The sequence below is a fragment of the Agelaius phoeniceus genome, chromosome 1, assembly GCF_051311805.1.
Source record: "Agelaius phoeniceus isolate bAgePho1 chromosome 1, bAgePho1.hap1, whole genome shotgun sequence".
Taxonomy (NCBI): Eukaryota; Metazoa; Chordata; class Aves; order Passeriformes; family Icteridae; genus Agelaius; species Agelaius phoeniceus.
In genome coordinates this window covers 6,887,008-6,901,407 of record NC_135265.1, presented here as the reverse complement: position 1 = coordinate 6,901,407, position 14,400 = coordinate 6,887,008, and the positions used below count along the sequence as shown (strand labels likewise).

The window sequence follows — 14,400 nt, the reverse complement described above, 5'->3', positions numbered from 1 at the left end:
ACAGTGATGATTTCTCAGTGCTCCAGGGGTGAAGTGCAAGGATGTACTTGTACTTGCCCCTGACAGCTGGACCCGTGTCAAGAGCCAGCCACACTTATCCTGAGAAGTGCAAACACCCCTCAGTGTTCCTCTGTCCCACTCAGCTGGTGAGGCCACCACAGGAGGCAGAAAGTCCCATTAGGTGACAAAGCCCACAGCATTTTGCTGGGACTGTCACAAATCACTCTGCCTCCACTGCTGCAGTTTCCATAGCCTGGAAACTGTCACCCATGTCATAGAGCATCAAGTTAGTCCAGCACAACCCACCTTTACTAAAGCTATGCTGCTTTACATCCCATGCTCCATTTATTCTGTGCCTTTGATTATTTTTCTCTTTAGATCCAACCTAGATTTTAGAATTGGATCCCAAGGGCTCCTAAATCATAAAGTTCTCAGAGTAGTTCTTAGCTATGTAAGCCTTTATGGCATTAGCTGAAGATCTCTCTATCCTGGAGACTTTTTGTCCAAGTCCTGAATTTCTGTCACCTGCAAGAAGTGAAATGGCAAAGGCCTCATATAGTGATCCAAAAATTCTCATTAGGTTTTCACATCTATCCCTAACTAATCCCCAGATCAGCAATTCACCTGTAGCCAAAGAATCTCCTGAATTCCTTTTATTTAACAACAAATCATTCATTTATCCCAAACTGCAGCCTCTCCAGCAGCAGAGGACTGGTTGTGCAGTACACAAACACCAGCAGGGCAGGAAAGGGCTGCTCTCAATCCCAGTATGAGGAACCAACTGAAAGAGCTGCTACAAATTCTGAAGTGCCAATCAGTGGATTATGAACCCATCAGGAGCCACTTTAGGGCAGCCTTCAGCCAAATAGAGAGATTCATGCCATAGAGAAGGAGATTATAACATCCAACACTCAGCATTAGTAGGAGCTCCACAGTGTCCTTGGCCAGCCCCATGGTTTGAATGACCCTCTGACAGCAGCCTGTCTGCTGATGAGATGTCACACAGGGCACTTTGCCAGCAGGAAAACATTTTGGTCATTGTAAAGACATGAATGAACTCAATATAACTGGGAATCTCATACCTGGTTCTGATCGTTGTAGTCACATTCCCGAACAACCACCAGGCCTCCTTTCTGGCTTGGGTGGCCCTGGGCAACCAGGCATTTGTTGGTTTGGAGGTGATACAGCTATGAGAGGAAAACAAGTTGACAGTCAGTAAAAAACAGCCCTGGATCCCTAGTGTGCTCAAAAAAACTCAACCAACCCTTCCAGTTACTAAAAAAATCTTCCCTCTTAAAATGCCATTCTGTTTTTCATGTAATTTGGAGAAAAAACTGCATTAAATAGTTCCAATTTGCTTCCTAATTACATCAAGATTTCTCTCTCTGGTACAAATGTAGTACACACATCCTGGCTCTACTCTGTCAAGTTTCTTTGCCCTCTTCACTCTCCATGGAAGCCGAAGGCCAAATTCTATTCAGGAATATTGACTGTGCTGTATAAACTGCATTTCACTACAGTTAACTTAAACATAAGTCTCCTCCTACAGCTTCTCTTCATGGAACAGGACAGCCTCCCTGAGAAAGGAGAAGGAATTACTGAAATAAAAACAACTTCAGAGATTTATGTTGTTTGCAAATTGGTTTTCAAGAGCATTTATGTAACTGAAAAGCCACTGTTATCAGCTGTGGCCTTTTGCTGATGGATCAGGGAGAGAGAGAACATGTTACAAGCACCTAAATGCTATTTTTGCTCTAATGCCCCACCTAGTCTGATTTAGGGGAATGGTGTATCAGAGGACTGAATTCAGGTCAGGATCCTGTGATGCAGAACTGTAAGCAGCCACCATCAAAGCAAACAAGGAGGCTCTCAGCAAGCTGCCAGTCTCTCCTGATCTGAACAGTGATGCCCACCCTAAGAGACATCCAAGACATTTTCTGCTGTACAACGTTCAAGTTGTTCTATTTCAAGAACCAAAAAATCATTAAGATCTTGGTGTATCCCCACAGAGGTACCCAGGGGGACAAAACACCTCTAATTCTGGCTTTAAATTACACACATGCTCTGAACTAACTGCTGGCCAGCAGATGACTTCTTTCCAGCCTGTTAACTTTGCTTCCCCTGATGTGGTGGGGATCAGGCTCTGCAGGCAGCAAACACTGCCTGCACACTATGAGCTGAGAGATGGCAGGGCCTCAGATCTGACACCCACATTAAAAATACTTATTTCCAATCTGGAGCTGGATGTGGAACAAAAAAGAATTTGCTGTCCTGAACTCCAGGCCAGGCTGATTAACTAGCCAGCTGAACTTTATTATGAAGACATCCATAGCTGTCTTGGCATTGCTATTGACTCTACAAATTTTTAGAAACCAAAATACCCTTCCAGTAATAAAAGGAACAAACTGCTCAATCACATGATAGCAAAAATTAGCACAAATACCAAATAATATTTTTCACTAAACACCATTTCTGGAAATAGCTGTCCCAAGGCACAACAACAATTGCCTTGAGTGTACCATGCTTCTCCTGTTCCCCACACACATCTAAAACAAATTACACAAAACATTTTAAGTAACATTTCCTCACACCCCAGATCTAGCACAGATCTCATTTTCATCATTCCTCACTCAACAGAAGGTTTTTAAACCATAGACTACATGAGTTTTGTATGATTTTTGTCCTTTGTTTTTAATTGGCCATGATGGCCAGCATTGGATTTCACTGGTAACAGCTGCAACCATTTGTGATCATTACATTTCTTCCCAGCTGTCAAACCACCACTTATCTGTGGCCCAATTAGTTTTTGAGAATAAACTGAGATTTGGAGTGATTCCTCCCAAATCCTAAAGAGTCTGGCACACAGTGGTGACATTGGCTGATCATTCTGTTCCTTGCAGGCATCTGGAAATAGTTTATACAGCCACCAGAGCCAAAGCTGACTCTCTCATACAATGCTGGGTATAATTCTTGAACCCCAGAGAACCAAGCCAAGGAACTGCATTTTTCTACTTCTTGTCCCCATTTCTTAAGGGGTGCACAAAGTTTTTCTCTAAATTAAGCCATGGTAAATAACTGCTGGGAAGAGTTAACTTTAAGTGCTGCTGAGATATTCAGATCCCTGCAGGATCTGTTGGACTTCTCTCCAACATCAACAATTTCTCAGTCAAATTTCTGTCTGAATGAAAGCAAAAAGCTATTAAATTTTAAAAAGAAGAAGAAAAGGTCTGACTAGGGGAGTAACAGCATCCAACAACTAGGGGAATCAGCCCATCAGTTTTATTCAGGGAAACCACATAACAAACTTCACAGCTTGGCTGGGATATTGCTATAAAAATACTGCACAAATTGAGGATTCCCAGACAGCTGCTTCCAAGAAAAAAATCTAATGGTGCCAAGAGGTCCTGCATGAACACAGGTCCTCCTGACTCACTGCTTGCAGAACCAGCAGCTACTGCAGCCTGGAGGGACATCACTACTAAATGATTCCAACTATTGAGTTAAAAGGGAACCTGCTAACCATCATCTGTGTGCACATGAAGCAGAGTATTTTCTTCCACAGGGAAGACATTGAGATAGTTGTCTTGGGTTTGAAACTATCAATTATTTTTGGGAAGCATAAAAAGCACACATCAAGGGAATTTGACCCTGGAAAGAGCAGATGCAGCTGTTTGTTGACTCTGTCTGCATACAAACCTGTAAGCAAAGGTGTCAGAGCTAAGGCATGAATTTAATAATGATTTTCTTCATGAATACACATAAAAATTTCTCTTTTCACTTCTACTTTGAAGAAAAAAAGAGAGGAGAAAAACTCATCTTTTGTTCATTAGCTAACAGCCAAGACTAGAAAAGCAATCATCAGCCTCAGATGCAAATGTTCACCTTTGCAGAAAATGACCCAGTAAAAGCAATGAGTTTGGAAACTAATTACACTGTACTCTTATCATAAACCAACAGAGCATGAATATTTGAGGCCAAATTTCTCCCTATCCAAATCCATCTTCAGAACCAACAGCCATGAAAACACATTCTAAAGACAGCAAACCTTCCTAAGTCAGAACTTCAAGGTAAGAAACCTCATAGAACATATCTAGCCTAAGGATGACCTGAAATACAGATCAGACTGATTTGACAAAAATCCTGTTATTTTCAAGACAGCTTGTTGCAAAATTAAGGAATCAGACTATTTTTGTTGTATTTGAGCAAGTCTTTAAGGTAAAAAGGTCTCACAACAATTAACACACCAGAATTCCATATATTTAAGTTTTTCTCTTACCCTTCCACGCTGGATTATTTTTGGTCGTTTCTGTGCTCTGTTCATAAAAACTGGCTGTGGAGCTTTGGCATTGGGCCCAGATATTTGCATCTCAGGATAGATGTTATCTAAATACCACTTAAAGGACTTGCAGTTCAGTCTCTTCCTCAGTTCTACACGGTCAGTGATATTTCCATAGCTTCTCATCCTCAGCTCAGGTCTCAAAGCAAAATACTGCTCCTGTATTTAAGAGAAACAGGTTGGGGAAAAGGAGAAAAAAAATTCAGATTTCAAGTAATTTCAGATTACTGATTCCCAATTTTTTCCTGTTTCCAGAACTCCCAAAATTTCACTTCATTTTGTTAGTGCTTTCAACCAGGAGGTTTGAAACTGGCAGTAGGAAATTGCAATGCTTGCATTGTCACAGGAAGTGAGATTTAATCTTGCCTAACTCTGAGCTAATCTTTCTAACTGAAGGCTTTTTTTTTAAGATAATTCCTGGGTAAAAATTTGCTGATCTTTGTTAGATGCCAACTTGAGGAAGAAACAAATCAGCCCCTGACTTTATTCCATTGGCAATACAGGCATCCTAAAATCAATAAGTAAAAAACATTAATGTATCATCAGCAGCCCCATCTGACAAAGGTGTCTTGAAATTATTTTGATTGTTCAATGGATTGTTTTTATTGTTGTGGGATTCCAGTGTGTTTTGTCTTGCAGTTTCCAGCCTTCCAACTTTACAAATGGTCAGGGTAAAACCATTCCAGAATAGACCTATAAATGGACTAATATAATGAAGTTCAGTGGGAACACACCTTATTCATGTGAATAATCAGAACTGTCACCTGGGCTTTCTGGGAAGCCCAGTTCTTTCCATTCATCTGCATCATCTCCAAAAAGGCTCCCACAAAGTTATTCTTCTCACATTCTATTTTATGATGATACACAAATTAGGTGAGGATGGATTGAAATTCCAACCCAATCTCCTGTGCTGTTTGACTCCAATGCAGAGACAACAATGGGGACAAGCAGGAACTCATGAATGTACAACATGGCATGAATACTATTGCCAAAACTAGGAAAAAATCACCTTTTAGCATTTAATTCCAGATAGATTTACAGAGCCCACAAAAAAGGCATTGTGCTTGCATAATAATTTGTTTACTAGGTACCATTTAGAATTCAGTTTTCAGGGCACTGAACTATGATATTTTGCTGGATTAATCTCTAAGAGACATCTGGAATCCACCCACCATGATGTGGTTCTGACAGTTTTCAATTATTTCCTGCTATCTGATACTCAGAAAACAGACAGCATCACCTCTGGACAAGTTACATATCTCTCCTCATCAGGATCTTTGAGCATTTGGATGTACTGGATGTATCACTGTTGTCTTAACAGCAGAGGAAGGGGAAGTGTGTACTTGGGGTACATTGGACTGTTGGTCAGCTCTGAGGAAGTTTGGAGACAGACTGGAAATCACAATCTGGCCTCCTTCAAAAAGTAGCTCTGCTATTCCAATTTCCTCTTTCCTGGTTGAAGTTCAAATGTTGGTATCCTACCTTGCATGTGTTATTTATTACCACTGTATACATGAACTTACAGTTTTTCATTTTGCTTTTGACAGTTATGAAAATTTTGCTGAATCATTTCCATGCCATTTCATTTATTAAATACTGATATTTACTCCTTTAAGTCTTATCTTTGTATTGTGCACTGTTAGATTAAGTCTTATCTTTGTAGTGTGCATTGTTAGATTGCTTTGGTAAATTATACTGGCCCTAAATACTTGCATTATTCTTACAAAAACAAAAATATTTCCAAGCTTGTCTTCCATACATTCTCTGGCAGCTATCAGAGAATCAGACCAGAAACAGCTGGGAAAGTTCTGGACACAAATCTGTGATAAGAGACTGCTAGAACCAGCAGCTCAAGTGCTTGCTGGATAAATCAGTTCAACTGGAAATTAGAACAAAGAAACAAGTCCAAGCTTCAGAGAAAGCCATCATTAATCACAAAACAACTGTGCCCAGGCATTGGTAAAAGGGAAGGTGATAGATCAGATCCACCAAAGCATTACAGAGATGAAGAATGGAGATAAAAATTAATGACCTCTAACAGGTTCCTCAAATTGAAGATCAAGGCAAAGGATGGGGAATGAAACATAAACCTCCAAAGAACATAAAATTAATATAATCTATCTTGTATAGAAAGTGTAGGGACCCTAGGAACTGAGCACACAGCAAATCCTGTGGTCTCAGAAGGCAAAATGTCATTAAGTATCTCAAAGATGAGGGACTCAGAAACCCCTGATCTATGTTTAAAAGCATCAGTATCACGATCTGAAGACAAGATTCTGCCCTTGAATCCAGAAATTAATCCTGATTTCTCTTCCAGGGCAAGACAGACTAAGAAGCAGATTGCTAATTAAAACAGAAAGCAAACAAGCAGCCAGAAATATCCCTGTCTCAGCAACATGGAAACTACCTGAAGGCACAGTACAAGGCTGCCATGTAATACTGATTTGGACACAACACAATGCAGAGCTTACAAAAGCTCACCCATCATCTTTTACTTCACTAAAAGGGCATAAAACTCAATCTCCTGCAGGCAGTAAAGTAACAAGGAGGAGATTGAAGGACTCAAAAGCCAAATTACAATTCTACAGAATTTAGGAATTCCTATCAGAACTAACATTAGGAGTTCTGGCTGCAGAAGGAAAACCCAATCAGAGTTGTAACAGATCTCACTGTGACACAGTTCTTTGACAAACAAACTAGTCAAAACCATTCAAAAACCTTATTTCATGACCTAGAACTGTTCCTTACCTTGTATTCATCCATCCACACATGTGCCAGCCTCAGTGAGTTATGAGCCATAGTGTCCTGTCCCCCAGGTGAGCCATAGGGACGCCTCTTACGGAAAATGTGTCCCACCCTGGAGCAGGGGATGATCAGAAGTCTGCCCCCACACATCCAGATCTGTCCATGAAAAACCAGAACATGTTCAGGTTGCTCACTCACTGCTCAGATTGCTCACTAACTCCTCCCCTTCTTCAAGGGATACCTTGGTAGGATTATACATTATACAGGATTAGGTGTCAGCAATGTTGGCCTTCATGTCACGTTTTCTGACAAATCAGATTTTTAGATCTCCATGTTACAAAAGATTATTCCTCTCATATGACCACACTTTCCACAAAACACATCATGGCTTTCAAGAGACAAACAGAAAATTTTGCTGTTTTGCTCTAATGACCTAGCAGAAAAGACTGGGATATATGGGCTAGGACTCATCCTGCAGATTAAGTTCCCTAAATTCTTTTACCTGCATGAAAATAGTCCACAATTCTGTGACAGATAACAAAGACCAGTCTTTGTCATCAAGGGAACCTGGAGAGATTTTCAACTAAGTATGGAAACTTACTGGACAGAACTGTTTGTGTTAAAACAGAGGAACTCAGAAACACTCTTCCCATTCAGATGCTACATTTAGGAGTCTCTATCTGTAGCACCAGGGATCTACACTTTATTTACACTTTACTTCCATTTCTTTTTTTAAAATTGCTTTTTTAACTTCATCTCCCAGCAAATTACCAGCACTGGCCATTTGCTGGACTAATATGTTCTCCAGCCCCAGAAAATCATCCCACATTAGCAGTTCATAATCAAGCCACTTTTAAAACTCCTTCTAGACAAGATAAAGACTCAACTTCTTTCCAACCCTCCCCCAGAGAGACAGGGACTTCCAGAAGCTCTAAATTCTCTGAATGTGTTCCAATATTTCAAAGCCCTTTTTATTGAAACTGTGTATTACAAGATAACAACAATAATCTCCTCACACTCCACACACTTCTACTCAGATACCTAATAATTACATTTATACAGAAAATTGAAAGATTTTATTTATTCAGTACGCACTCCTTTAAAGTCACTCAAGTGCATGAAATTCCAGTTCTTATTTTTGAACCCTAATCTTCATTTTTCCACCTGACAGATTCTCTGAAGTTTTGGGGGCTTTGTGTCTGGTTTTAGGTTTGTTTGGTTTTTTTATGCTAACTTCACCTTTTAATCCCCTTTTCATATCTGTCATGATAGCATATCATTTTAAGGCAGACTCTTGTCAAACTGTTGATGAATGCCCTTTACAAAAATAAAGAGATAAGCATGACATTAAGCACAGTAAGTTGTTTTTCTTTTAGCAGAGTGACAGGGCAGATGAGAGAAAAATACAGGAAGCCCAATGCAGCTCCATTTTCACTGATTATGATTTTCTCATTACTTTTTCAACCAAGATGACTCCTCTCCATGCTTCTCAATGTAGTTCCAGAAACCTTTACATTTCCAGGTCCTCAAAAAGGAGGCAGAACTGTCCAAGGAAATACACTAAGCTTCCATCTTAGCAATATTACTGTGAGCCACACATCTCTAATCAATTTGTGAAATTCATTAGACATTGCTCATAAACTAATTTTAAAAACTTGCATAATTCTTCTTTTCCTTTTTTTCTTCTTTACAGCTCTTATGAAAAGCTCCACCACCAAACTAAGAAAAAGCCACAAACATTCAAGCACAGAGCTGTAAATTCTCTGCTTACCCTAAAAGATATTTCCAGGTTTTCTCCTCCCCAGATGTCCATGCCACTGTCGTACTGCCCAAGCTCATTGAAGTACTCTCGATCCATGGCAAACAGCCCTCCAGCCATGGTGGGGGACCTAAAAAGGTGCATGGAAGGAAGTTCATTTTCTTCTAGACAGAGAAAAAACCACCCACACAGTAATTTTTGCTGAATCTGTTGGTCCCAAAGTCCAAATTGATAAACTGACATAACACAGAATCCTTCAGCCACTTAGACATGAGTTCTAGTCTCAAAGTATTTGCAAAAGCAGATCTGTAAGTGATATTTGTGATCTTCCATTGTTCCAATATCTATAAATCATATTTCTTTACCTGGTAAACTTGAGGAAAAGGGATAGGACAGAGAAAGAGGAACACTAAGTGCCAGAGGCAGCTCTGTTCCATTATTGACTCAATTATCAGTTTACTGGCAAGTTATTTACACTTTGTGTATTTATACCTGGCATTTCCCAGTTTTTTACCTTGCTTGTATGTTACTAGAATGTGTTCTATTCTGTAAAAATCTGCATAGGATCCTCACTGTTCAGTCTCTAGCTTGAATTCCTACTGTATCACAACACTAGAATATGTGGATGACCTACAAGAGTATAACAGAGTAAAAACACTACATAAAAATGTGATATGATAGCTGGAACATCCCATGGGCTGGAAAAAGGCTTTTTCCCATCCTTGGAAAAACCCCCTGTGATGAAACCAAGCCTGGGTCAATATTTCATTGCTTGCTCTCACACAAATTTCTACAACAGATTCTGTCACCTTAAAAACTGGGTTGAAAGGTTACTCTCAATTTTCTCACTGACACAAAAATACTTCATTGTGGAAAGTCTCTAAAATGCAATACTTTCTGTTGGATGGAAAGCCTTCTGCAAGGTTAAATAGCAATCTAGGCTCCTTATTCAAAGGAGGCAGAGACCTTTAGGTAGGAAAAATCACTTTCATACTCAGAAAAGGTAATCTTTTGAGATGGTTACACTTGCTTTAAACTATAAAGTTCTCTGTCTTTTTAGCACAGGACTTTTCATAAAAGTGAGTTGAAAGAATGCAACAACAGAGTTGAACACAGCAACAGCTAACCTTCAGCCACTGACCACATTAAATGTGAGGATAGGTCTTAACACAATAAAGATTTTTAACACTCAATACTGATTCCCCACTCAGATTTTTTCAGTCTGTCCTTTCCCTCCAGGATCAGAAACTGCCACAGTGACACTTTCCAAACAAGACAGTCAAGCTGTTAAATAACTTAATGATTTCCTGGCTTCTCAGAAAAAATCTTGGGATGGGGAGACATGGGAAGGCCAACTGCTGAGCTGTCAGATGACAGCAGAGAACCTGTGCTGGAACTGTTTGTGGCAGCAGAAATGTTCTTATTTACAGTCCAAGAAAAGAGAATGAGAGAGAAATGAAAACACACCTAATTTCTGATTCACTTGGAAAATCTTAAACACAAAGAGTAATTTTGTAAAAAAGGGGCAGCTCTTCCACCTGACAAACCTGAATTCTTTACTGAGATTGATACCTGCAACTAGAAAAAGCACAGTAAACTCCTTGCCTTTGCTGCAGCAGCTCTGGTTCTTTTCATGAAGGAATTCACTTGGGAGAGCTCTATTCTTGTGTCTGAACCATACATGTCTGCTCCTAATAAAAGGTGCCTGCTGACACCATTTAACATCAGCTACACATCCACTAGAACCAGGTATTGCCAGTTCTGTACAGGTCACACAGCCATCAACGGTTAAAAGATAAGGAAGGTAACTTTCAAGTCCCAGTGTTGAGCTTTACTGAGACTTTTGTTTCAAAACAACTCTCAAAAGACCACAAAAACAAATTCCTATTACCACAAACAGATTTTCCTAATCCAGTAATTCTTCAGCATTTCATCACAGAAATTATATAGTTCTTATTAGTGGGATATGCAGGCTACTCCTAGAACAAAGGCAGTATCAAAATTATCATTAAGCCAAGCACATCAACAGACTGGAAACAAACATCAATGCATAGCTCAAAAGTGAAATTATTGGATATATTTAATACAGACTACCCTAAGCTCCCCCAGAATTTTGTCTTCAGCAAAAGCTGCTAGTGTATAAGCATTTTCTAGAAGTGTGCTTTCTTGACCTAATAAAGCAGATCTAGCTAATTCCTGATTAAATGCCAGAAATTAAAGTGAAATAGAAATAGGGAATAGTGATCAAAACTAAGTGAAATAAACAAGTCAGATATTTGACAGGTTAGGCACCTGCTCCTAAACCTGCACAGCCAGAGACCCCTCCCCACTGCTTAGGGAGTGCTCCTGATCACCCCTGTGTCACACTGAGCCTCTCACCACAGGGAGGAGCCTTACTTGATTGGAGCAGTGGCTCCCTCGGGTCCCTCGAGCTCTGCCAGGGGCACCAGGTCCCATTTGAAGTGCAGGCCCCAGTTGAAGCCCCCGCGCACCACGGGGGAGGAGCTGTAGGCGAGGGTGTCTGCGCTGATGATGTCGATCACGGGGCACACCACGGTCCTGTGGTCCTCCCTGATGGGGGTCAGCAGAGGCTGCAGCCACATCTCATTCACCTCACAGTGACTGTCCAGGAACACCAGCACCTTCCCTGCAGGCCACACCACACAAAGTGCCAAGGAAGTTCCTCAGTGCCATGGAACACAAACATTGCAGTGCAAACACACGTGCATTAGACAGAGCAACACTTGGCAACTTCCACAGAGATCACCTGCAACATGTCAGTAAGAGCAGTTTGATCTGTGACACACCCTCATGCTCAGTTGGTGTAAAAAGGCACCAGCATCTTTATGAGACAACATGAAATTTATATAACACTAGAATAATATGGAAGAGATGGGAAACAGCTTTAAAGAAAACAACTTTGGAGCATGCAAATATAACAAGTCACTCCACAGCCAGTATTTGACTGAGCACAGGGATGGAACTTCTGCAGTTCAGAAGAGCAATAAAATTACTTAAAATTCCACTAACTGTGCTTGCATTTTCCAAGCTGTGCTAAAATTCATTTCAATCTTCTCTCTGGATTATACTGTTACAATGCTAATGGGCAAACACCAATTAAGAGACTTATCTGCCACTCAAAATTATTTAAGAAAGTAGCACACTTTCTCAGATGCCAGAGAGTTTAACTGAAAGCACATTCTGGTAAAGGCTGTTTATGAATCACCAAATATTGGTTTTCCCAATTAACACTCACTGCAACAGAAGAGCTTATACAGAAAAACATTGTTATTAGATTTGAGCATTAAAAACTCAATTAGTGTACCTTAAAAGGGAGCAGATTTCATTTTAGACCAAAAGTTTGCACATAAAACATACAAAAAATATTCTGCAACTACAGTATCTTGACCACATGGAGATGCTCCTGAGACAACATTCTTTCAGGGCAGGAATAGGAAAAACTCCACATTGTCTCACTAACACTGCAGTCATTGTTTGAGATACAGTGCAGGGGAAGATTTGGGATGATGATAACTTGTGTTCATAACTTTCAATAAAATGAGGTACTTTTTTAGAGCACAATACTGGTTTTGTTTCACAATTTCACTTACACACTCTAAAATGTACCTCATTTTATTGAAAGCAAATGTCTCCAGGAAAAGAAAAGAATCAACAGCTGAAACACTCAAAGTGTCTCAAGGTATAAAAAACACTGAAATTTGGATCCAAATTTCAGTTCTCATTTGATAAAGTGCAGGGGAAGAAAGATTTGGGATAATGCTAAGTTGCATAGCTGAGAGTGTGGCATGACATGCAGAGCCTCCTCAGGAGGCTAAAGTAACCACAGGTCAAACATGCAACATCTGAAAAGCTGCACTACAAAAAGAGAAGTCACCCAAACAACTAATCAAAGTATGCAAGGAAAAGAGAGAAAAGCAAGTGTACCTGTGGCATGAGAGGCTCCAATCATCCTTCCTCTGATCAAGCCTTCCCTCTTCTCATTTCTTACCAATTTTGTAGTTTTGGGAAGCTGAGTTTCAACATATTCACTCAAGTCTTTTTTCAAGTCAGCTGAAAAAAGGAAAACACAAGTTCAACAAAAAGAAAGAAATTCTGAAATGTCTATTTAAAATCTCAAAACATTTAACTCAAAAATGACCAAAATCTTGATCAAAACATTACCCTGACACAGCAGAGCTTCAAACCAAGAGTATCATAAGGACAATACTCACACATCCTATACTTCCCTCCAATGTCTTTTGTACATTACTCAAGTTAACTGGAACTACTAAGCTCAAAAAAAATTGAAAGTTTGCTGTTCAAAGAAACACATTTCCAAATTCTTCTCATGGTGACTGTCATTTGCAACAGATGCAACAATAAACATTTCATGCAGGCAAATTATTTAAATTACTACATTCCATACATGAAAACAAATGCTGACACCTTTCAAAAGAGGCAGGAAGACACCTAATATTATCTGTGCCTGCTTAACTGACAGAACAACAGATACCAAGTCCAACTCACTCACAGCTGGTTGCTTTTCTAAAACCCAAAAGGATCAAAGCAAGCCTGTGCTTTTGAAGGAGTGCAGAGTTCACTGGAGTCTATGGGCACTACTGTAACTTAGCTAACATCAATGGCAATTTTAAGAGTAACAATAGTTCTTTCACCCAAAGTCAGTGGTTTCTAACATTAAAGCAGCACTACTGAAGAGAAGATGGACACATAAAGACTGAAGTAATGGAAAAGCATAAGTTAATAAGCTTATGGAGAAATAAAGAGGAATATAAAATGAGAAAGAAAAGCAAAAACCCAACTGAGACTTCATAGAGAACCTTAGTACAGAGAGGCAGACAGACTTTTGTCAGAGGATATGCCAAAATAAATATTATTTTGATCAATGTCAGCTCAAACATTAAAATTGCTGTTAACAAGATTAAATGCCAATGGAATATATGTGTAACTTTAAGGAGGAATAAGAAATTTCAGGCAGGAGATTCCCAGATGCCATTCCAAATGTTAAGATCTCAGCCTTTGCACTGCAAGGAAACATGGTGGATCAGAAGTGAGAAGGTAACACACAGAAAGTATGATGCTAGAGAATACTCTAAGACAAAGGAAACTCTGGGGAGATACAGACAGAATTCATTTGAGTCACAGGAATTCTCTCCCTGGTCTGGAATAATGACATCATATGCCAGAGAAAACAGGGAAGATGTTTTCAGAGAAAATCTCCTAGGAAAATTGATTAAATAATCTCTGAAGTATTTCCAAATGAGATACTCAAACAAGCAGGGCAGATTTGCACACCTTAAATTAAATAATGTTTGAATCATTCTTCACCTGATTCATTATAGCAAGAGCAGAGACCAGTGTACACCTACAGAAACAATGGGCCAGCACAAGGCAGAAAAGCTCAGTTATCAAATTCAGCTCTTACAGCAGATGAGGCAAATAAACAAGGAAGGATTTTCACATTTGCAAACTTCTGAAAAGAATAGTAAGGTAAAACTAAGAGGAATAGATATCACATGCACACCAGGAGCTAAACCAGGTC

General features: G+C 39.6%; 1 protein-coding gene across 5 annotated transcripts in view; it reads right to left on the bottom strand.

The window, feature by feature from the left end:
- Nucleotides 1-14,400, bottom strand: part of GALNT11 (polypeptide N-acetylgalactosaminyltransferase 11) — a 45,974-nt gene that overhangs the window by 7,108 nt on the left and 24,466 nt on the right. For all 5 annotated transcript variants that reach the window (XM_054633449.2, XM_077189836.1, XM_077189891.1 and 2 more), the window contains 6 exons: nucleotides 12,786-12,911; nucleotides 11,238-11,487; nucleotides 8,853-8,970; nucleotides 7,085-7,237; nucleotides 4,277-4,495; nucleotides 1,083-1,187 (listed from right to left, as the gene is read on the bottom strand). In XM_054633449.2, the coding sequence (XP_054489424.2) occupies nucleotides 1,083-1,187; nucleotides 4,277-4,495; nucleotides 7,085-7,237; nucleotides 8,853-8,970; nucleotides 11,238-11,487; nucleotides 12,786-12,911 (971 nt within the window). The remainder of the gene's footprint in view (nucleotides 1-1,082; nucleotides 1,188-4,276; nucleotides 4,496-7,084; nucleotides 7,238-8,852; nucleotides 8,971-11,237; nucleotides 11,488-12,785; nucleotides 12,912-14,400) is intronic.